Below are 24,568 nucleotides of genomic sequence, written 5' to 3' on the forward strand. Positions count from 1 at the left end.
AGATTCGGGGTCAGACTACTGAAACAGACTCTGTCTGCATCGGTACTCTCACCGTGCTCCGGAACACTAAATAAAGCTACACTCATCGCAGCAAACTTTGAACCACGTTTTGTGATTTTTCTTCAACAAATGGTGCCGTGACTCGGATGGCAACAGACCTTCAATGGAGACTCCTCTTTCCAGACAAAAACAACGCCAGTGACCTAACAACCAAATTCCAGAGGTAAGGGTCCTTTTAAAAACCCAAATTTTGTTACTGTGCATTGTTGATGGTCTGAGAGCTGGAGTCCCAAAGAAGGGTGACGCCATCCAAATTTAAGTAAGTTTGCTGTGTGTGAGTGTGGACAGAGGTTTTTGTTAAGGTTTTGCTCTGTTATTGTTATCCTGTGTATGTCTAGGAATGCTTGTATTTTCATATTTTACTTGGTGGTGAAAGTTACTTGCATCGGCCTGCCGTAGAATCCGACTCGCTCTTCTATCGGTTTAACATCACAGGTAAACATAGAGAACAGAAATTGGCCAATGTGCATAGACCCTTGGGCAAGGACCTAGTGTCTGGGACACAAGAGAGATAGGTCCGCAGTGTCTGGGACACTGTTAGGAAAGTGTCTTGGAAGACACCATAAGGAAAGTGTCTTGGAAGACACCACAAGGAAAGTGTCTTGGAAGACACGGTAAGGCAAGTGTCTGGGACACTGCTAGGTAAATAGGCCTAAACAGGACTGGTAGGAAGAAGTGGGGATGACTCGCTCTCCCAGGGATGATTCGCTCTCCCAATACTTAGTAGTGGATTTCACACTCGAGGAATAAGTGGGGATGACTCGCTCTCCCAACACTTAGTAGCAGATTGCTAACTCGAGGTATATCTCCTAAGTAGAAAGCTGATTAGAGGGATTGGTAAAGTGATTTGTGGGTTAGAGAAAGTGTAAAACAAAGTTGTTTTTGGTGTTGGGAGGGATCTTAGAGAAAGACAATGGGAAGTTATTTTTGTAGAGAGTCCAGAAAAGAATTGACCGGTCCTGTCAAGTACATGTACGAAAATTATGGTGCCAGTAGCGTTAAATTTGTTGCAACATGGGTTGAAATAACTGTAAATGATGGTCTGTTGAAATTTCCCCAAAACGGGACATTTGATCGAACTCGATTAGAAAATTTAAAGGAGAAATTAAGTTTCTGTACAGACAAAAAAGAGCACTTAAATTCTCTCAGATTTTGGACAAATGAAAGTAAATGTCGTCATGCAGAATCTCAAATAGCTTCACTTACTGATCAAAATAACAAATTAACGGCCCAATTGGAAAAACAAAATAACACAACGCAGACACAAACTAAACTGAACACTGTCAAAACTACCAAAAATGAGAAAGTCAAAACACTTTATCCAATGAAAGAGCTAAAAGAATCCAATGATGATACCAGAGATGAAACCAGTGATGACGATTTTCTTTTTGAATGTCCAAAATCTGAGGTGAATGATCAGGGAGAAGAGGGGTGGATTACGATTCAGAGAAGTAGAAGGTCAAAGAAAACAAAATCCTCAACATTGGCTCCACTGATTACAATGGGAAAAGAGGTTGTTTACAAACCTTGGAGCCGAAGAGAGTTAAAAGCAATAGTGGGAGACTTCCCCAAAGATGTCAGAAAGAACAAACAAAAATGGCTTGAAGAATGGGACTCTGTGTGCACAATTTACAAGCCCCACATGCCAGACATGATGCAACTGTTAAAGCTGACTTTGCCACCTAATTTGAAAGATAAAATAATTGATATCTGTGAAATTCCTCGCAATCCCACCGAATTTGCTAAAATCACAACAGAGAATGCACAGGCATTCTATGGTATCATAGCCTTAGCAGTTCAAAAGGAAGTAACACAACAGATTGACTTTACTCCTCTTACAAAAATAAAACAAGGGAAAGATGATAATCCTCGAGAAGTTTATGAAAAGCTCATGATAACAGCAAGAGAGAATTGTGGTCTATCACAAAGTCAGATTGATGATCTTCCACCTGGTTATCTACAGAATGTGTTTGTGAATAGTCTACAACCAAAAATTAAAGAAAAGGTACAGTTAACGGTTGGATGGACAGGAAAAACAATGTCTGAACTGGTAGAAATAGCTCAGCATCATTGGGACAACACTGCACAAAGAGAATATAAAATGAATGAAATGCTAATGTATGCCCAAGTGTCTCACTACACAGGCGGAGCAACCGAAGGTAAATACAATGTCAGAGGAGACGGCAGCAGGGGAAAATGGGGACCAAGAGGTAGACCAAGACACCATTTACATCTGGGACAAAGCAACTCATCACCCTTCTCAAACAAAGGATATGATAATTGCCACTATTGTGGTGAAACAGACCACTGGGTGAGAAACTGTCCACACAAAACCCTGCCTACAGCACCTCCAATAAGCACTCAAATGGAAAACCATCAAACCCCACACTCATAGAGCGGTCAGGATAGAAACCAAAATGAAACAGAGATAAATGTGATCCAAGCTCCTTTAATTAAATTGGCAAAACCAGATCAAGAACCTCATCTATTGGTAGACGTTAATGGAAAATCCACATCATTCCTAGTAGACACAGGAGCTTCACTTTCAACCATTAAACCAACAGAATCCACTAATCTGAAATCATCTAAAGAAATTGTAAGAGCTGTCGGGGTTGGAGGTGTTCCTATGTGCTTACCAGTATCTGAGCCAACTGTAGTTTCTATCGGTCCTTTCACTGAAAGCATGTCAAGTTTCACAACCTCTCACTCTTTTCTTCTGTCTGACACCACTCCTGTTAATCTACTAGGACATGACTTGTTATGTAAACTAAACTGTACCATCTATTGTACATCAGACGGTATCTTTTTGGAGACCAACCAGGACAATGTAACAGCAGTGTTAGCAACTCTGGTGGATCAACAACAACCTGTGAGTGTAAAAGAAAGACAAGTTCACGATAGAATAGTGTCCTGTGTGCCCCATTCAGTATGGGCCACTTCCTCTAATGATGTTGGATTGATAAAAACTGCAGAACCAGCTCAGATATTGCTAAAACAAAATGCTTCCTTGCCTAGAATCCCACAATATCCGCTTTCCCAGGAGAAGAGAGAAGGCATACGTCCAGTGATTCAATCCTTATTAGATCAAGGAATTATTGTGCCATGCAACAGTCCATGTAATACTCCCATACTCCCAGTTAGAAAGCCAAGCAAACCAGAATACAGATTTGTACAAGACCTACGAGCTATCAAAGAGGTAGTGCTTCCACGTTTCCCTTTAGTTCCAAATCCTGCAACTGTATTGTCTTCAATACCTGTCAACTCAAGCCATTATACTGTACTTGACCTCTGCAGTGCTTTCTTTTCTGTTCCCCTACATACAGATAGTCAGTATTTGTTTGCATTCACTTATGAAGGACAACAATATACATTCACCAGGTTACCCCAGGGTTACACTGAGTCACCTACCATATTTTCTCGTGCTTTACATAGGGACCTCAAAGATGTCTCATTCCCAGGAGGTTCTACTTTGATACAATATGTAGATGACCTGCTTTTAGCTTCTCCAACTGCCTCTGCTTGTGAGACTGACACTGTTGTCCTCCTCCAAGCTTTAGCAGAGAAAGGCCACAAGGCTTCACTAAAGAAAGCCCAGTTATGCCAGAAAGTAGTCCAGTATTTGGGACATACTTTATCTGGTTCCACAAGAGTTCTTACCCCTTCTAGAATAAAAGCCACATTAGAAGTGCCAAAACCCACAAATATGTCACAAATGAAGACATTTTTAGGAATGACAGGTTATTGTAGACAATGGATAATTGATTATGCGTCACTTGCAGCACCCCTCCAAGATATTTCCAAACCCACAACCTGTACACAGCCCCTTACATGGTCATCACAAGCTAATGAATCTTTTGACAAACTAAAACAAGCATTATTGTCAGCCCCTGCTTTAGGACTTCCTGACTATAACCAACCTTTCATGCTCTTTGTACATGAGAAATGTGGATTTGCACAATCTGTCCTTACTCAACGACACAACTCTTCTTACAGACCTGTTGCTTATTTCTCCTCCAGACTAGACCCAGTAGAGAGAGGACTTCCACCATGCCTAAAAGCCGTAGCTGCAGCTGCTCTTGCAGTTGACAAATCTTCTGATATTGTCCTAGGTTCCCAACTCACTGTCATGATTCCACATGATGCTCTCAGTCTGATCACAAGAGAGACACACAGACATGTAACCGAGAACAGAGAAGCAAAATATGTACTAACACTTACCGCTCCCCACATAACACTCAAAAGATGTTCCATTCTTAACCCTGCTACTTTACTGTCCACAGAAGTGGATGGTGAACCCCATAATTGCATGGAAGTAATCTCTTACTCATCTAAACCTCGTTTTGACCTTTCTGAAACTCCTCTAACCAACGCCGATCTTGTTTTCTATACTGATGCTCAGCATACAGGGAAAATGGAGTGCCACATGCCGGGTATGCAATTTGTGATAATTTTTCAATTGTTGAAAGCGCCGCCCTGCCACCCTCAAGCTCCGCCCAAGTAGCTGAGTTATACGCATTGATGAGAGCCTGTCATCTTGCAAAAGGTAAAACTGTTACCATTTATACAGATTCCAGATATGCTTTTGGATGTTTACATGATTTTGGTACACTGTGGGCAAACTGAGGATTCATCACATCCTCGGGAATGCCGGTTAAACATGGCAAACTGATTGGTGAATTGTTAGAAGCATGTCAACTACCTTCATCTATTGCTGTTGTTAAATGTGAGGCTCACACCAAATTAAGTGATCCTGTTTCACGAGGCAATGCTTTGGCTGACCATGCGGCCAAAGCAGCTGCCAAACTTGATGTTTCTGTCCATGTAAAGCTTTGTCTTTCCTTACCTGCTAATAACCTTGCTTCTCCTAATGATGTGGCTCTCCTACAAGAGACCACTGATGTGAAGGAACATAGGTTATGGCTTTCCCATGGATGTAAATATGTAAATAATTTGTGGGTCCACGATGACGGCCGCGTCGTGGCTCCTACATCCCTGTATCCGTGGCTAGCACGCATGTCACATGGATTATCACATGTAGGCAAAGGGGGGATGTGTCAAATAGTGTTGAAAGACTGGTATGCTCCAGGATTTACATCCTATGCCCAAAAACACTGCGAACAATGTCTGATCTGTCAACAACACAATCCAGGGAAGACAGTACAGACAACACTGTCGACACATCCTTCCCCCCGAGGACCTTTTGAAGCTCTACAAATAGACTTTATTCATATGCCAAAATGTGATGGATATGACAATGTTCTTGTGTGTATTGATATGTTTTCCAACTGGCCAGAAGCCCGGCCTTGTAAGAAGGCTGACTCTATTTCTGTAGCAAAATGCCTGCTGAAAGACATTATCCCACGATTTGGCATTCCTCAGAGCATCAATTCTGACAGAGGCCGCCACTTCACTGGACAAATAATGACTGAACTCTGTAAATCACTAAGAATTAAGCAAAAACTTCATTGTCCGTACCACCCACAGTCTGCAGGGCTAGTTGAGAGACATAACGATATTCTAAAAAACAAACTAGCAAAACTGTGTGCTGAAACAGGCCTGAAATGGACAATGCTCTTGCCCCTAGCCCTAATGTCTATGAGGTCCACTCCCATCAGGAAACACAGACTCACACCTCATGAGATTATTACGGGCAGACCAATGACAATACCTAGTAGTCCAGTACTATGTATGGAGAAAATGGATCTTCATGCTATGAATGAGTCTATGATCTCATTTTGCTCTGCTCTAACCTCTACTGTTCAGTCAATCCACAGACGAGTAAAAGCAGTTCAGTCTCCTCTAAGTGACCAGCAGTGCCACGACATCCAACCGGGAGACTGGGTTTGCATCAGAGAATTCCAGCGGAAAAACGCCCTGAAACCCCGCTGGTCCAAACCACAACACGTTTTGCTGACCACCAATACAGCCGTCAAGTGTGAGGGTCGTCTCACTTGGGTCCACGCATCACACTGCAAGAAGACGCCTCCTCCAACATGTCACACAGACCAGCGAAACCCCTCTACATCCTGTGGGCCTACATCTTCATCACCTACGGTACCATAGAATGTCATCTGTATCCCTGGAAGAATCCTCCTCCCCTGAAGGACAACGCTGGCACCGGAGTCCCAGAAGAAGCTGACCAACATCTGCTACAGACAGAGGAGCAGAGGAACAACGCTGGCACCGGAGACCCAGAAGTAGATGACCAACACTCACAAAACCAACTACAAATACAACTATGGAGAAAAAGTCTGAATGGATTAATGCAAAAACACATTCCTGTATGGATTTTACAAGACAAACAAGGAAAATTATAGACACCACAAACGGGACCTTTTGGGGTACCAGAACAGAGAGACATCAAATGAACATGAACCACAACCTTCAACGAACACATTTCTTCAGTTAGCAAAATTGGTGGCTGATAATAGCCCACACCCCAAGAACTGCTATGTATGCGGATTCATCCCACACAGTACAAGTGAAGGACTCCCTTTAATGGCTGTACCCATTACCCCCTGTGACACTTGCCATATACTACATTTTAACTCCACCTATGAACACTGTACTTGTCCCAAACCACCCCCAACCAGAAAAATACACTGCAATCAAATGTACGACAGCTGTTATTCCTGCAACACTCCTAATCCCATCACCCTCACAATAATTCCACAGACATTGAAATGGTGTGTTGTAGGTAAAGGGAACATTCACTTAGGAATATCTAATTGTGACTCTACATACTCCTCACCAGAAAAACTGTTTAAGGTTCAAGAAACTGTGTCTCTAATACAACAAACAACATCTACTCCTGCTGATGATTATATCCATTTTGCTAGACTGATAAATCATTGTTCTTTTCCTTTACCAAAAGGGATGTACTGGATTTGTGGCATGACAGCATATGAATTTTTACCACAGGGGTGGTCTGGGATATGTGGATTGGGTCATGTAATACCAGCAATGAGAGTCCTTAACGTGCCACCTGAAGTTCACATAGTAAAGAGAGACTTATACACACACAAACAAACACCATGGACTAGACTTTTTGGTGCACTCATTCCAAATTATGGAGTCATGGCAGCCTTGGATCAAATAAGAGACCTTTCTCATGCAATAGAGGACCTTGCAAACTCCACCGCAAAAGGCATGTCTTTGCTCTCACAAGAAATGACTGCTGTTCGAATGATGACTTTACAAAACCGCGCTGCATTGGATTACTTACTGGCCTCACAAGGAGGAACGTGTGCTGTTATTGGGACTGAATGTTGTACCTTTATACCCGATCACAACTCCACCATACAAGAAATAACTAACCACATGCATGATATTGTCAAGACACTACGTAACCCTGACATCACTGGTTTATTTGACTGGCTTAAACAGAAGTTAGGGGCATTGGGTTACGTCATTTTTGAATTTGTCTTACTTGGTTTTGGAACCCTAACAACAATTATTCTTCTGATCACCTGCCTCAAAACCATTTGTATATCAATTGTTACAAAACCAATCACTACAATTATGTATACCAATACAACTCAACCCACCCCTCCAGTAGAAGAAGAAAGCCATGATTTTTTGTATCAGATTGAGATTGACGATGTCTGAATAGGAGATTTAAAAAAAAAAAAAAAAAAAAAAGTGTGGATTGAGGAAGAAAATTTGTGATTTGTGAATGCAGACGGCACCCTAATTGTTTGAGAGCACAGACGGCACCCTTTTGTTTCATGTCCCCTGTTGAGCTAACCTCTTTAGCATTAACCAGTGATGTTTTGACTATATGTTAAGATGCCTCCGCCAGGTCTGAGAGACTTACCCTCCTTTCCCCTGGTGTGAAACCCCCTTCCTGGAGTGCGAACCCCCTCCCCTTTTTCCTTGAATGTAAATTCCCTTGGCTCCCTCCTTGTGATACAACCCCCAGTTTTTTCTTTATTTCTTTGTTTGTCTTTTGTTTTTCTATTGACTGCTTTGAAGTAACTGTATAAATACCAGCTGAAAACGTAGATTCGGGGTCAGACTACTGAAACAGACTCTGTCTGCATCGGTACTCTCACCGTGCTCCGGAACACTAAATAAAGCTACACTCATCGCAGCAAACTTTGAACCACGTTTTGTGATTTTTCTTCAACAATCCTTACCATGCTTTACTGGCCTACAGAGCCACACTTCTGAGCAGTGGCTACTGCCCAGCCCAGCTGCTCATGGGATGTCACCTTTGCACCCCACTGCCAACCTTCCCAGAGACTTTACAGCCAGTTCTGCCAGGCCTTCGAGCTCTCCAGCACCAGGAGAGGGAGCAACAAGAAAAGGAGGCTAGAGACACAGAGATCTTAGACACAGAATGAGAGACCTCCGAGAGCTCTCACCTGGAGATTCTGTGTGGATCTCTGATGCAAAAACTGAAGAGACTGTGATATCTAAACATCATTCACCATGGTCCTACTTGGTCAGTGGACCACAAGGAGCATTCAGGAGGAACAGACTACATTCGGTCCCCATTCCAATCTGAACCTTAGAGTGAGGCTCCCTGAGAGACTATGCAAGAGACTGTGTCACCAGCTAAACATCAGAATGAAGCTGGCGTCAAGAGAATGAGGTCAGGCAGGGAAGTAAAGGAGCTGCACAAGCTTGACCTTGATGAGAAAAGACACAAGCAGGGCCTAATCAGGAGAAGGGTTTGAGACACAAGTAGACGGAACTTTCCAAGCATAGGGGCTGTGTAGAAAGGGGATAAAGGTACTTCCCAGCACAAGGGTGTGCCACACATTGTTTTAATAGGAACATGAACAGTGCATTCTCAGGTCCCAGGTGACAGTCTAAATGGAGACTGGTGGCTCCAACCAGTATCCCAAATGTATTAAAAGGCAACAGATGGAGACCAACTGATGCTGGGACAGGACGCTGAGTCAGGTTCCCAGGGTGGTAACGAGGGCCTGGCTTAAGAAACATATATAAAAAACAATGGTCAAGGACACCTGTCATGGTTATTTCTGAACATTACTAATTAATAGAAATTGAGGCTGGGAAAAGGGGATTTTGAAAGGAGGGGCCCAGGTTTGCGGGAAATCATGCCCCGAGCCTGAAACAAGGTATAAAAGATGGGGAATTTTCAGCTGCCCTTCAGACCAACCCCGGGTGTGTCTCCGTGTGTTTTAACCTGCATTTGCTAATAAACACATGTACGGCTCTGAAGACTGATTGACTCGGCTCATCTTTGACTCTGAAGAAGTTTCTTCGTGTTCATCACTTAGTTACAATTTGACAGTATAGTATCAGGCGGGGAACCAGGCGTAGACCAACAACCAAGTCTCGTCAACCTGTAAAGACAGTCTTTGAAAAAGAAAAAAAACAAATGAAGGAGCAGGAGTGTATACTGTACATGTCTAGTTACAATGTTATACATGTCTAATGACAATGTTTTCATATGAGTTATGGAGATGTGGAAATTGATCAATGATGATGCAGTTTATTTACATGTTAACAGCACTTAAGATTCAGCTATTAATGTGTTATGTGAAATACGGAGACAATGATATCAAGAACTGAGTAAGTACTGTTTTGTTGATTATACAAAGGATGTTTATTGATTGGTATTGAAGCCTGAGCAAAGGTTAAAGTAACTGCAGCTAAGGGTAAGTTCTAAACCTAAAGAAGGGGGGATGTGGTATAATGGTATTGGTTGATATGATGATGTCAGAGACAGGTGAATGCGGGGTAGTTCCGGGTTGTTGAAGAGCCTGACATGTGTCCACCTGTAGCATGCCAACATGCATCTTTAGAGTAAATGTTCAGAGACTACAATATATGGTGTCGTTATTTTAGTATAAAGAACCCACACGCAGACAGCACAATAGAAGTGGCCGTAGGTGTGATGTAGGAAGGTCCCAAGGCACCTTTACGAAGACTGTGACAACTGTACGGTGTTCATACGACAGAAAATCACATCATTTTCTCTAGGAGGCCTCAAGATGCTCTTGCGTTTTGAACGGCATCCGTTCTGACTTCATAAGACAGCCATAAGAAACTACTGCTCCCACCATGAGTGTCTACGAACTCCAGAACTTGTACAAACCGGGAGATTTGTACGAACCCATTGTTCATAAGAAGCTTTGGGACTGAGGCTTTAAACAGAACTCGAATCCAGTTCTGAGTAACAGCTCATTTATGCTATATGTTAAAGACGGAGATGGATACGGATGACACGTTCTGTCTGTCCCTGCGTAGATTCTGTATGTACTTCTGTATGTTTTCCGGGAACTTGCAGATCCGTACCCAGATGGAGAATACGAAGCAGTATCACTGGGAACCATGGAGGCAGTGTTGAGATTTGAAGAGAATAATTTCCATAAATAGCAGAATTTTCCAAAGAGCGACTGTTTGGGTTGGTGAAAAACTACTGACATATTTATGACAACTACACTTCACAATATTAACCAAGCCATGAGCTGGAAGCGGTGGACCCTGGCCAACTCAGACGCAGAGCACAGCCCTTCTCAATATTAACATTAACATCCACACTAGTAAAACCTCCTCTGTTGTTGCCATGTTTGTTATTGACTTTCTTCTTCTCAAAAAACTTTACTCTTCTTCATGGTGTTCAGCCAGTATGGCAATTAAGAGCAGCGCCCTCTGGTGGATCGATTGTGAAACGCTCATTCCTACGTATAGGAAGTATGAAGCCAGTGACGCATGACAACATTAGAAACAGATGTACCTATTTATGTACATAAAGCAAACATCAATGAGCCTTAAAGGTGTGGTAGACTTTCGTAATGATTTTTTCATCAAATCTGCAAAACCTCAGTCATAGCCTAAGTATCACGAATCTGTAAGTCTTTCTGTGATTACTCACCTGAATCTCTTGCATTATGGTGAACAATTTTGAAGTGTCATCCACTATAAACAAACTCCGTGTGTGCGCTGCCGCCTTAGGGAGGTTCACAAAGCCGTCTGCAGCGGCACCTCCATTTCCCACAATGCACGTCGCGACAAAAAAATTCAGAAGATGCCTGAGTTATACCTTCCAGCTCTGAATGTAAACACATGAGGTTTGTTTATGGTGGATGGCACTTCAAAATTGTTCACCGCAATGCAAGAGATTCAGGTGAATAATCACAGAAAGACTTACAGATTCGTGATCCTTAGGTTTTACAGATTTGATGAAAAATTTGTCACAAAAGTCTTTAACACCTTTAAGGCTCTCCATCAGCTCCCAGTTATGTTTCGGTGCACAGCTGGGCTCTGCATCTGACCCAAACCGTGACTCAAGAACCACAATGCATACTGAACTGTGGATGACCTGTACCTTTACATCCCTAATTACTACATTCTGAAAAATTACAATTTACTGACATGGAGGGAAAAAATAGATCTCAGTCAAAAGTCATCTGGTTTGATTATACTTTACCACCAACTCATATAATGGACAGACAAATGGCCAAACATTGTAGATGAGTGGATGTACCTTAAAAATACAGCATGAAAAGCATATACCTGAAAAGTTAAAAATAAAAGCAGAATTATTTGTACTAACCTGTAGTGTCAATATGAAGTACAGCTTTAAGGTCACTTTCCAGTTTTGACACTATGCCCAGAAGTTTGGAGGTCTCAAATTTGACACTGACCGCTGTCTCAAAGTCAACAATGGTGGCGTCTAACCTGTAACATTTAAAAGATACCATACACTTGATAAAACACACTCTCAGTCGAGGTTAGACAGCATCATAATATGGCTCCATGATCTAAATTGGGATTTTTAGAACACTAGGTTCTAAAATCAGACTGCCTGGTGTCAAATGAGGCTGCATGCCTAATTTCTGACTCAATGTATTGCATTTAGAGAAAGAAATCCAATCAACACAAATCATTTACGATGCTCATGAGTGCTTAGACTCATGAACAGCATATTTGATTTGTGTTCAGCAAGTTTATGTAGGAACCGGGGGCTTGTTTCTGTGCTCACTCATTAAATTGTTGACCGCAATGCAAAAGGCTTCCATATTATGCATTTTGCCTTATCCTGTTTCTGGGCTTGCTCAGTAATTCATTAACCCCAATGCAGCGCAAAATCCGTTATCCCTTTTCTGGGCTAGTTGATTAAAATTTGTTGTTAAGTGCCTCATTACAGGGCTGATTTTCATCAGAACATCTGAGGTTAGAATGAGGATATATTCTTGTAGCTTCATTTCACTTTATTTCTGTAAAGTATTTCTATTAATATATTATTTATATTTGAAAAAGAAGATTTTTTATAGAAGTTTGATAATATCTTTGATGATATCAGATTTTTCCCCAGGACATTTTTGCACCGGCAAAAACAAATTTATTGTGGGAGGATTGATTCGCTCACTAAATTTAATTATCCGCATCAATTTATGGATATAGATTACCTCAGGACATAGTACAACAGAGGACAGCATGTGTGTGGCTTTGAGAGATGGGTGAATGAGTGAGAGCGATACTGGGGCAGAGCCAGTGGACCGGTGTGTGTGTGTGTGCGTGCATGTGTGTGTGTGTGTGTGTGTGTGTGTGTGTGTGTGTGTGTGCATGATAAGGTATGAGTGTGGTGAGTGAGTGGATGAAAGAATGGAGCAAGGTTAAGTTTTTTATTCAGTCTTTTTGTCCTGTTGTTCGGCATGGTTACGGCCAAGAAGTAACCTTTTAGTTTTGTTAATAAAGTCACCAGTGTGGAATAACCTGGAAGGCTACAGTATGTGTGAATATAATAATTATTCATTCAAACCATAATGCTGAGGGGACAGGAGAATGGTGGGGTCCAATAGGGGTTCAATGGGGCGAAGCCAATCAAAATCAACATTATGAATGCTTCAAATCACATAAAACTGTATTGGTTTTTATCATACATTAATAAAATGAATACAAAATGAATACTTTTGGAACCAAAGCAAAGAATTGGCTTTAATAAAATTGTCCTCGGTTATGGTGAATTCCATCGAATTCCAAATAATGTAAAATTAGAACAACATATGGACTCTTGTCATAAATTTATCTCCTTGAAATGGAAGCGGAAACAGTGGGAGCTATTCAACATTAACAAATGCAACCAGCCCAGAAACTGATTTTGTGTTTGTGAAGCCTCTGTGTTCGTTACGCCATCGTTAGCTCGCTATTTGCATTAAAAGGTATGCTAAGGTTGCACTTGCTAGTTAACTGGGAAACAAGCCCCTGCTCTCCAACCCTGAGTTCATACTGCAAATGAACTGCTAATCCAATTATGTTTAGTAGGTAAATGTAAAGAAATTATGTAATCCGAGTCTTGACTCTGTGTTGCAAGGGAATGCAATTAGTCTTTGATGGACGAGTGAAATACTGGATGGATAATGAATATCACATCTAAATTCAAGGAGGATTTAGGTTTACAGTCATGGCCAAAAGTTTAACACAAGTATTGTTATCACAAAATTTCCTTGTTGTGTTTTATGTTTTTATGTTTCTGAGGTACACTGAAGAACACTTAAAAAATGTTATGCAGATTTCAAAAGCTTTTACGGACAAATAAATCGCATTTATACAAAGAATCCATTTGCATCATTCCCAAAACTGCTGGCCACAGCTGCACTGTAAAAAAAAAAAAAATCTGTAATTTAACACAATTTTCACTGTTTATTTTACAGATCTTTCATGTAGTTTAGGAAAATATCAGATGCAGGAAAATATCAATGAAATTACAAAAATAGACTGTGATTTTACATGTCAAATGTAAAATAACATGAAAAAAACGGTAACTGTGAATAACCCTAAAATTTCCATTTTTTAAAAGAAATGTTTTCTTTTTTCACAGAAATTTACAGTTAAAATACATTTGCAAATGTATCATAATTTCACAAATTTTTCTTTTTTATTTATAAGATTAAACTGTTAATTTAAAGCTTAATACTGTAAAAAAAAAAAAAAAAAAAAAAAAAAAAACGAGATAAAATTACTGTCAATTAACTGTAAAAGAAGTATTTGTTCTGTAAGTTTAACAAGACTTGTTTGTTAATTGATAAATATCTTGTGTGATTATGGGAGGTTTCAGAACAAAAATGTTGAATAAATGTATTTTTGTGAATGTATAACACATAAACACTGATAAACTGTCAAAATACAGTTGTTATCAGTGGATTGTACAACTTAGTCTCATTGAAAAGTATATGTCATTCAACAACAACACTTCACAAATTCTTAAATTAGCAGTAGGATATTGTAACTATAAATGGTTGGTTATTTGTATTATGACAGTTTTTAAAAGTAAAGATAATGTTGTGGTATGTTTGCCGCATTGCATTGTGGGTATTGGGCATGTTGTTGATTACGTGTTCTTTTTATGTGCAGGGGTTCAAGCAGGGTTGTGGTGTTAGTGTAAATTTGGGGTTAATACGTGTATGGTAATGTTTATTGGCCTTTTTGTGTTTGTTTTTGTATTTTTGTTCAGGCGCACCATGAGTGAAAGCCATAGGCTGAACAATGCCTTTCCTGTTCATCCAAGATAATCAAGTTCTTTTCAATATCAAACACTGAACTTGCCAAATTAAAAGCACATCTTGTGCTATTTGAATTGCACTGTGGTTGATGTGTTATTGTTCTACAGCCTGTGTGACTATATGTCAAAATTGTCCTTCTGTTAAAAGAAGTAATCCAAAAAAGCCACATGATTGAATGTGAAGTAATCTATAAACATAATGTTTATACTTTATATGATCTTAAATTAACAGTAAATTGTTGAAATTTAAATCCAGACAATTAGTTTATTACCAGTTAATTGACAGGTTTTGACAGATAAATCAAATGTTTTTATGTGTAGTATATCATTTTACTACATCAAATATTAATTGATACACAAGTTTTTATCATAAAATTATGTGATAAACACCAACTAATAACAGAACTTTTCTGCAATTTTAAGCCCTATTATTTGTTTTATAACAATGTTCATCCATATTTATAGGTAATTTGAGTGTTTTAATACATGTAAATATTCTTTATTAAACATTAAAAAGTCAAAAAATATGCAAAATCTCATATAACGTTCAGGCAAAAAACTGTATTTTAATTATGGAAATTTTCCATATTTTTATGAGATGGTTATTTTCCGTTATTTAACAGTATTTTTTTGGCAGAATATTACCGTTTTCTTACAGAATTTTTTTTTTACAGCGTGTAAGAGCTGGAACATTACTTTGACTGAAACTGTCTTGGCTTTTTTGGTGCTCATATTTGGATGACAGGATGGAGTGTGAGGGGAAATGATGCTAATGCATATGCTAAATGCTTGCTTAGTGACAAAAAATAATTTTGTGTAACACAACCATTTTTGTGACCAAATAATGAAGTAGACTTGTATAACTTATGAATGACAACTACTGTAATGTTGTCTGTCAGAAAAAGATATTTATAGAGATTTCAACGGTTCTATGGAAGTGTGGAAGACAGGATTTTTTAAAAAGTTAACTTATAGTGGCCCTTGGACATATTACATTTTAAGATAGTTTAGCACTGGTTTCACCGTCAAGTTGCCTTTTGGTACTTAATGTATAGCTTGTCACTCAAACTTTGTAGATTATAGAACATGGTAACTAAAACACTTGCTGTATTGCACCTCATTTATTTTATCAAAAGACATTGTCTCCCAGAAGATAAATGAAAGATGCACCCAAATGGCAACGTAAACTGAGTGTGCAGAGAAATTTTTATCTAAATATTGAAAAATATTATAGAGAGGTTTCCAAACACTTCTCTGCTTCTCACTTCTTCTATGGTTCAAAATGAAAGCCCTGTTATGAACTGGAGGTCTGTCTACTGAAACACTAGATGACCTTTAATTTGAAAGAGTTATTAGTGTTAAAGGGGTAGTCAGGATTTTCTTCAGTGGCGTTATCCACAGTCAGTGTACCACCTGAAGAGTATGGTGAGCATGTCCATTGCATCTTAAATCTTGAGTTCTAGTCAAAAACATGTTTTGTGATCCGATCTATTCTATTCTATTCTATTCTATTCTATTCTATTCTATTCTATTCTAACCATGTTGATTTTTGGATACTAAAATGGCCAAGTGTTTCTGCCAAATCTGAGGAAATTCCATTTTAGCGGTTCCATTGATACTGTGTTTGAATGAATTGTAACCGGGTAGTATTGTGTGTTTTCGGCTAGTGGTGGTATTTCCTACTGGGGTGGTATTTCCTACATCCTACTTCTACTGATTAGTCAATGTATTTAAGGTGTGCACACTGAGCATCTAGTGGGTTTGGGGTTACTGGCTGCCATGTCTTGTGGAGCATGTAAGTAGTTCTTGTTTAATAGGGATACAATGGTACAGGTTATCCACAGTTCTGTATGTATGTGTTCTTGAGTCACGGTTCAGTACAGGACAGATGCAAAGCCCGGCTAGAGCCCGGTTGTGCACCAGAACATAACTGGGAGCTAATGGAGAGCCTTGGGGTTCATTTATGTTCCTTTACGTACGTAAATAGGTTTGTGAGTTTCTAACATTGTCGTGCCTCCTGTACGTTGGCATGAGCGTTTCTCAATCAATCCACCAGAGGGCGCCACTCGTAATTACCATACTGGCTGAATACCATGAAGAAGAGTAAAGTTTTTTGAGAAGAAAAAAGTCAATAATAAGAAACATGGCGACAACAGAGGAGATTTTACTAATGTTAATATTGAGAAGGGTAGTTTGAAGTAGAAGGGCTGTGCTCTGCGTCCGACTCGAGCCAGGGTCCGCCACTTCCAGCTCACGGCTCGCGCCATGTCCAGCTCGCACCGTGTCCAGCTCACGCCACTTCCAGCTCAGGCCAGAGTCCGCCGTGCGGCTGGTGCCAAGGCTCACTGTGTCCGGCTCCGCACGTAATGTACTGCTGTAGCCAGGGCCACCTTAACCTAATGGTAGGCCCCGGGGCTGAGGGAGGCGTTGTAGGCCCCCCTGTCCCATCCTTCAAAATTACCAAGCCTCATTATAAAATGTAATATCTTGGTAATCTACAACAGCGAGTAGATTGTAACCAAGATGGATGGAAGTTTGACTTCATGATAAAAATTATTGTCACCAACCATCAACTGTCAGGAAAAACAATTATTTAACAGCAGCAACAGATCAAACTATAAAGCCTGAGAACCCATGCACCTGCACATAGGCGTAAACTCACCCCCCCCCCCCCCAGCTCACACAAACACACACAGCACCATGGACAGTGACATGGAGATAAAGTGCTTCTCCTGTATGGCTTTCAATGGGGAGGAACTTTACAAAGTGCTCTTCTATACAGCCCTCTGGCGATACATAGCACAGAATGAAAGTCAGCTGGTCCAAATGTGGAATATCTGGTGTGGGGTCCACACTGAAAGCAAAATACTTTGCAACTTTCACTCGACTGATATTTTCATCCAGCACCTTCTGTGCCATCAGCTGTATGAATTCCTCACACACATTTAGAGAAAGGTTGGATGGAGTTCCTCTGCCAGCGTTTCCATATTTTTCAAAATGAGCCTTTAAAAAAGGATCAAACTGGCTAGTCAGTTCCATACTGCCCAAATCATTTCCATTGTTGGTGTCTCCAAACCTGTGGCTATCACTCTTGAAAGCTAGCCCACGCTCAGCTAAATACTTCACAACAGCAACAACCCTCTGTAGAACCTGTGTCCAATACTCACACTCATCCAACTGTTTTTTTAGTTCTGAGTCCACTGTCCCACGGCCAGCTGCTTGATTGATATAAGCGATCATGGCCTTTCTGTGGGTGTCACCAGTTTCGTGTTCTGCTGTGCGATCACCTGCATGTTTCCAATCTGAATATCCCCCATTAGCAAATACCGACTTTTCATTTTTCTCACCAAATATCTTGCATGCAAAACAAAACACACTGCCTGCTGATGGTGAATAACAGCCATTCTCTACTAACACACTCTCCGTTATTTAGTTTGCGGCTGAAATGAGTTCTAGAACAATCCCGTCTCTGATGCTTGTATACACTCTCTGATGCACACAGTGTCTGGATTTTGGCTCGCCTCTGGTCCCATTTTCACCCAGTATGCGCGTACCTGTTGCTGGTCAAAGTTGTTTCCCCAACGACCCGGGTCACTGCTGAAAGGCTCATCTGGCTCTCCTCCCCCGCCCTGATGCTTCTGTCTCCCCCTCCTTCTCCCCCTCTGTGGCTGTTAACTCCACCTGCATGGGCCCTGGCTCAGCTGCTTCCTCCACTGGTTTCATTTGGGGGCCTTCTCCGCTGTCATCCGAGGTTGATTTAAAGAACCCTGTCAGCTTTGGCATGGTCTTTAATAATTCTGACTCTCGATCATGCTTTTCTCGTGCCAGTTTTCTTTCATGGGCACCGCTCTCAAATTTCTTCTTCCCCGACATTTTGTAACTGAACTGACCTCTTGACACATGGGGGCGGGGCTGGGCTTACCAATTGGGATCAATATGCAGCTTCAGACGTGCGAACAGTACGTATAAAAAGATAGACAGGAAAACTGACAAATTACAAATCGATATTAGTTTTTATGCTTATGGAGTACGTAAAAATGATAGGCCCCTTAAGTCAGTAGGCCCCTGGGCTTCAGCCCCGGTTAGCCCGTGCATTAAGGCGGCCTTGGCTGTAGCCGGGCTCTGCGTTCAGCTCCAACCAGTGACAGAAATCTGTAAGTCAGTCGTCTTGCAAAGCTCTAATATAAACTCGAGTTGTCTGGAAATGTCATTTTTAAATGACAAATGAGCCATACCATGTACCATTGCATCCCCAATGTTTAATGTGTTTTGTTTAATGCTAAATCAATCGCTTCCCTGATTTATTTTACTTTCGAGTTAAGGTGTTGGGAAGGAGTATGAACTGCTACCGCTTGCTCCTGTGAAGATGCCCCAAGCCTCTGTGAAGCCATGGTCGAGTGTTCCGGTAAATCCTTTATATTATGCAATTGCTTTCAGGGTGCATTTATGGTTTTTCAGTGGGCTGCCACTGTTCAGCATTGCTCTCAATTGCTTGTGGATTTGCTCTCAAACTTTGGCTCAGGGGCGCGTGGGTATAGTGAGCGGCACTGAACTATTTTGTGCCAATTTTAATGATAACTGTTTAGTGTTGGCGATTTGGCCTTAAATTGTAGTGTGCAGCTGTAGGGTGTGAGTGGAGTTTTTGGGTATAGGTTGATTTGGTGTTAATTTAGTGCTTTACAGTGTTAGCTTTAGCTGTTTTTTTCTTTGCACTGTATCAAACCCCTCAAAGTACTAGCACTGGGTATTTTTGTTAGGAGTTTAATGTGGATTTAAGTTTTTCTTTACTAATGTTTGGTTTTGTTATAATTTTGGTTTGTGGTGATTTAGTTTAGAGTTATTTCTATATGCTTAAATCCACACCTGCTTTAACCATATTTTATCAGTGGGTTTTGTTTTTGGTAGACTAGCCTTTTTCTCAAAAAATGAATTGAAAATTTTAAATGAATTTAAATTGAATTCATTTAAAATGAATTGAAAAATGTATTTTATTAATATTGTTAAATAAAAAATGTACATTTTTGCTACTACTCCTGGGTTTGTTCCTTGTTGTTACCAGACCTACCTGTCCTTATAATAACTTAACAGAAACTACCAGGCAGACCAGTGCGCTTGTTGCCCCACCCTTGTCCACAGCACATTAGAGAGGTTATAGAATCATGGACAAACTTTTTGAAGAGATGCATGGACATATCTGAAAATAGTGAATGTCTGAATCCGACAATAGACAGTTCACTGCAGGTGTCACTCTAACTATGGATAAGTTATTACAATTCCACTTCTGAATCATTGCTATAACAGTTTAAATAGTTGACTTTTGGACACTAGCCTATTTCATTATTTCATCTGCTACATGCAGGAAAAACTAAGGATTTCACTAAGCCACACACAAATGAAAACAGTACCCTGTTAGCCTTTGGCATGCACTGTAACATAACATATCATATAGGGAAATGATTATTATTACAAAGTACAATACCTCTGAGCAGTTATGTTCAGGGATTCAAATCCATTTAGTCCTTTAAAGGCAGTCTCAAGCTTTAAAAAAAAATGCAGTTAAATGAGTTAGTATGTAGTAGCGAAAAGTGTAAATGGTAGTTAAACATGAATTCCACAAAAGTTCTGTTTTCTTACCATTGCAGTTTTCGTCTCATCCCACATGCTTGTATTTAGTGTTGCTGATCCATTGAAGCGAACTATTAAAAATGAACATTATGATGAGTTTCAGATCTGATATGTTGTACAATTCTGTTTGTTCATATCAGAAAAAAAACATACAGGTGGGTATAAAATCAGGCAACACACAAATATTTACTTTCAGACCACTGTGACCTTTCTCCACATTGTCAAGAAAACAATCGTAAGAAATACTGGGAAGATCATTTGTCATTCTTAAAGTCTGTACCTGGGACCTTGCTAATGCAGAGGGGTGTGATGAAGGACACATTTCCTGAGCATGAAGCATCACTGCAACAGTTGAAATTGTAGCATACTTCGTTGCTCCAGATGTACCCGGCAGAACAGTTGCAAGTGGTTTCAGGTCCAATAATGAGGCACTCTAGCAAGAAATAAAAAATTAAGAGAAAAGATTGGATTTACAGCAGTCCTATCCTGAAGTCTATACAATCTGATTCTTTAGAATTTAGCTTTATTATTTTATAGATTTTTTAAATACTATTTTTAATGAATAATGTAAAGAATGTGTTAGCTTTTCTCTTGATAGATCAGTGAAGAATATTGAATTTTTTGAATTTTGTCCCCGTAAGTAGGATTCAAAAGTATTTAGGCTAGTCTCCTTAACACAGGGGTCTCAAACATGCGGCCCGGGGGCCAAATGCGGCCCCCCAAAGGTTCCAATGCGGCCCGTGGAATGAATTTGCAAAGTGTAGAAATTCCACAGTCAAGGCTGTGGAACTCATTTTAGTTCAGGTTCCACATACAGACCAATAGGATCTACAGTAAAATAATAACAGCAGAATAACCTACAAAACATAATGACTCCGTATTTTCTATTGGTTTGATGTGAAAAAATATTACATTATGCCTGTAAATAATGACAACTTCAAATTTTTGTCTTTATTTTAGTGCAAAAAATAACATTAAATTATGAAAATATTTACTTTTACAAACTATCTTGTAACAATAAAATGTGAATAACCTGAACAAATAAGAACAACCTGAGATGTTTAAAGAAAATGAAGCACAATTTTAACAATATTCTACCTGTTACTAAGTGTTTAGTGTCTTTTTTTATCCGATCCATAAATCCGATCCACTTGTATAAATGATAAGTTGAGGTATATTATTGTTAAAATTGCACTTATTTTTCTTAAGAAATTTCAGTTTTTTCAGGTTATTCACATCTTTTTTGTTTGGATAGTTTATAAACATAAGTATTTTCATAATTTAATAAGGTTTTTTTGCACTAAAACAAACAAAAATTTGGAGTTGTCATTATTTATAGATTATTATGTTATTATTTTACTGGTGCGACCCACTGGAGATCAAATCGGGCTGAATGTGGCCCCTGACAGAAAATGAGTTTGAGACCCCTGCCTTAACAAGATAATTACAGTTGTGATCAGAAATATCCAACCCCCGAAAGATTTTAAGGATTTGTCAGGTAAAGTTTTTTAAAAGACTGAGATTCTGCTTTGGATGACTTCTATATTAGGTGAGTGATACATATAAAATCACCATGGAAAATGCATGATGTAGCATTAATGTACTACAGTATGTTTTTAAGATAGCCATGTCACAATATTCAACCCCTATATAATAGTGTTGTCTTTAAAGCGTTCTGAGAGTTTTTTTATGGCCTAAAGTGGCGTTCAAACACAATTCAGCCTTTGGGAACTCTGTAATGATCATTCAGTTGCTTCAGCTGTTACACACATATGAATCACATCCTTGAAGATATTTAAGGTGAGTTTCAATCATGGGAAAGACAAACGAGCTTCCACAAAAGCTGAGAGGAGATTATTTCATCATGTCTGAGGTGGTTTGGGTATAAGAAGATTTCCAGAAATTTTAACAATCCAAGAGATACCATTAGCAGTGTTTTAGGGACATTTAAAACTCAGAGCAGCTACAAACCTGCCTGGCCATGGAAGAAAGTTAAAGATTTAGAAACATAGTCAGGACAACTAACCTAGACACCTATAAGTACAAAAAAGTGTGGAAATATTTCTTAACATGGCCGTTTTATGAACTTTAAGTCATCTGAAAGCTCCAAAAACAGATTTTAAAGTCTGTAATGCCATTGCCTTGAGCAAGCAAGTGTCCATTTGTCTGAGTGAAGGCAGTGTGAGAAGTGCTAGTCCAAATGCAAAATAATGTGTAAGTAACACAGACGTTTATCAGTATTTTGGAGACTTTCATCCCATGTTCTCCACCAGCTTCAGGACAAGTCCACAAACCAATGGGTGAGATCAAAGAGGTTACATCCACATTCCTTTACTGTATAAATTCCTTTACTGTATAAATTCCTATTGATATAAAGTTTTTCACCTTCCCCTCTTGTTAAATACTCTGACCTCAAACCCTTTAGACTGCTGAAAATCACATTTGACACGCCCTTCTGTACACTGTACACTGAACTTGCTTTCCTCTAACACTGAAAAAAGGCCTGGTAGGAATAACTCCAGCACAACGAGGAACTCTGGAAAAATACCTGCTAATGTTTCACTTTGTAAGAGGGTCACTGTGTGGTTGACTCCGTTGGCATCTGTCACTTGGAGGTTTGTGGTTGAATTCAGAACTGACAGGATAGTCTCTGCTTCGAGTGTGACGTTGCTCTCCACCATCAGTTCAGCAATGTAGATGTCCTCTACAACAGTTTACAGTGTAATAACTCTGTTAAAGGTTCAATACATCAGATTTGTCAGTCATATCTTGTGTTGGAATGTGTTTTGTACTGGGAGCTGGTCATTTACTGACATTTACCATTAACAACCATCCCTGTCCATCCATGATAGCGGCTTGTACACAGATTTCTATGTAGAGGATTTGGGTAATTATCATGCACCATTAGCTAGCATTGGATTAGAAGTGCAGCTAGCTAACATCAACAACAAACACTGTCTCAAATCATGTACTTTCTAACTTACACTTTCTATTTTGAGTGTTTAAAACTGTAGGTACTTGGATGTGTGCTCAAAATGACTAAAATGATTGTGGAACAAAAACATGTCACACACGGCAATCTGCATCTTGGCCAGATGTAGAGGAATGAGAGGGACAAGAAAATGGTGGAGGAAATTCCACCATTTGATTGCAGCAACAGCAGGGCTCAACACTGCTCCGTGCAAAACCAAGGTCATTTAAGAAAACCTTTAATATTTCCTCAAACTAATTGAAGAGGCCAGCAGTTCTAAACTGTGGCAGCAGATCCATAGACTAACAGACTCAAGCAGACAAAAACACCCTAAAATAACCAGTCTTGAAATAGACAATTACTTAATTGACAGTAATGAGTCAATGGCAAATGTTTTTAACCGCTTTTTTTATCAAGCCTGTACATGAACTGGCATGTCATTTCAAATCAACTGACCCTGAGATATTCCATGAAGACTTTGATAATGCTTCCTCAGATGGTTTTCGCATCAAAGAAGTATCCAGTGATAGTTAAAAAGGTTATTCCAAAGATGAACAACTCAATGTCAAAGGATATTCATAATTTAAATGCTGGTTTAATTAAGAAATACTAGAAATATTACTGCCTATTACTCATTTAGTGAACCTCTCAATAAGAACAAATGCATTCCCAGAAAGTTGGGAAACAGCAATAATCACCCATATTTACAAGTCGGGAGACAGGGACATGGCGATTAACTATAGGCTTATTGCCATTCTTCCTGTAGTTTCAAAACATTTTAAAATGTCTAAAGATGCCATTTAGTGGTTTAAATCACATCTGGAGGAAAAACAACAATGTATCAAGGTAAATGGGGTGAAATCCCAACTTCTCACCAACAGCATGGGAGTACCACAGGGGTCCATACTTGGACCGCTGTTGTTCACCATGTACATTAATGACCTGCTGCTAAGTTGTCCAGGTGTCAGCTGCCAGATGTATGCTGATGATACCGTCATCTATGCATCTACCAAAACAGCTAGCAAAGCAGCTGACCACCTGGCCCAAGCACTTTAGAATGTCACTAACTGACTTGAATTGTTTCAGGACAATAGATCTCTTCTATGCTAACTGTAAGGAAGCATACACAGACACCCCCTTCCCCCACTGGGGAGGTCAGACCATAATCTGGTCTTTCTCCAGCCCCAGTACACTCCCAGGATTCAGAGCCAACCTACAACCACCTGCTCCTTCAGGAAGTAGTCTCCTGAGGCAGAGGAGGCTCTGAGGGACTGTTTTGAGTCCACCAACTGGAGCATACTGCAGGAGCCGGACAGTGAGGACATTGAGGGGGTCACACACTGCATCACAGACTATTTGAACTTCTGCAGAGACACTGTCTTCCCTATGAAGACTGTGCGTTCTTTCCCCAACAATAAACCCAAGATTAC

General features: G+C 39.9%; 1 protein-coding gene across 1 annotated transcript in view; it reads right to left on the minus strand.

Moving 5' to 3' along the window:
* adgrf3b (adhesion G protein-coupled receptor F3b) overlaps positions 1-24,568 on the minus strand; it is a 52,461-nt gene that overhangs the window by 19,698 nt on the left and 8,195 nt on the right. Inside the window, exons 4-8 of the mRNA XM_030128941.1 lie at positions 22,716-22,871; positions 20,448-20,600; positions 20,177-20,238; positions 20,022-20,080; positions 11,594-11,718 (exon numbers count right to left, since the gene is read on the minus strand). Of these exons, the coding sequence (XP_029984801.1) occupies positions 11,594-11,718; positions 20,022-20,080; positions 20,177-20,238; positions 20,448-20,600; positions 22,716-22,871 (555 nt within the window). The remainder of the gene's footprint in view (positions 1-11,593; positions 11,719-20,021; positions 20,081-20,176; positions 20,239-20,447; positions 20,601-22,715; positions 22,872-24,568) is intronic.

The sequence above is a fragment of the Sphaeramia orbicularis genome, chromosome 24 (genome assembly GCF_902148855.1).
Source record: "Sphaeramia orbicularis chromosome 24, fSphaOr1.1, whole genome shotgun sequence".
NCBI lineage: Eukaryota > Metazoa > Chordata > Actinopteri > Kurtiformes > Apogonidae > Sphaeramia > Sphaeramia orbicularis.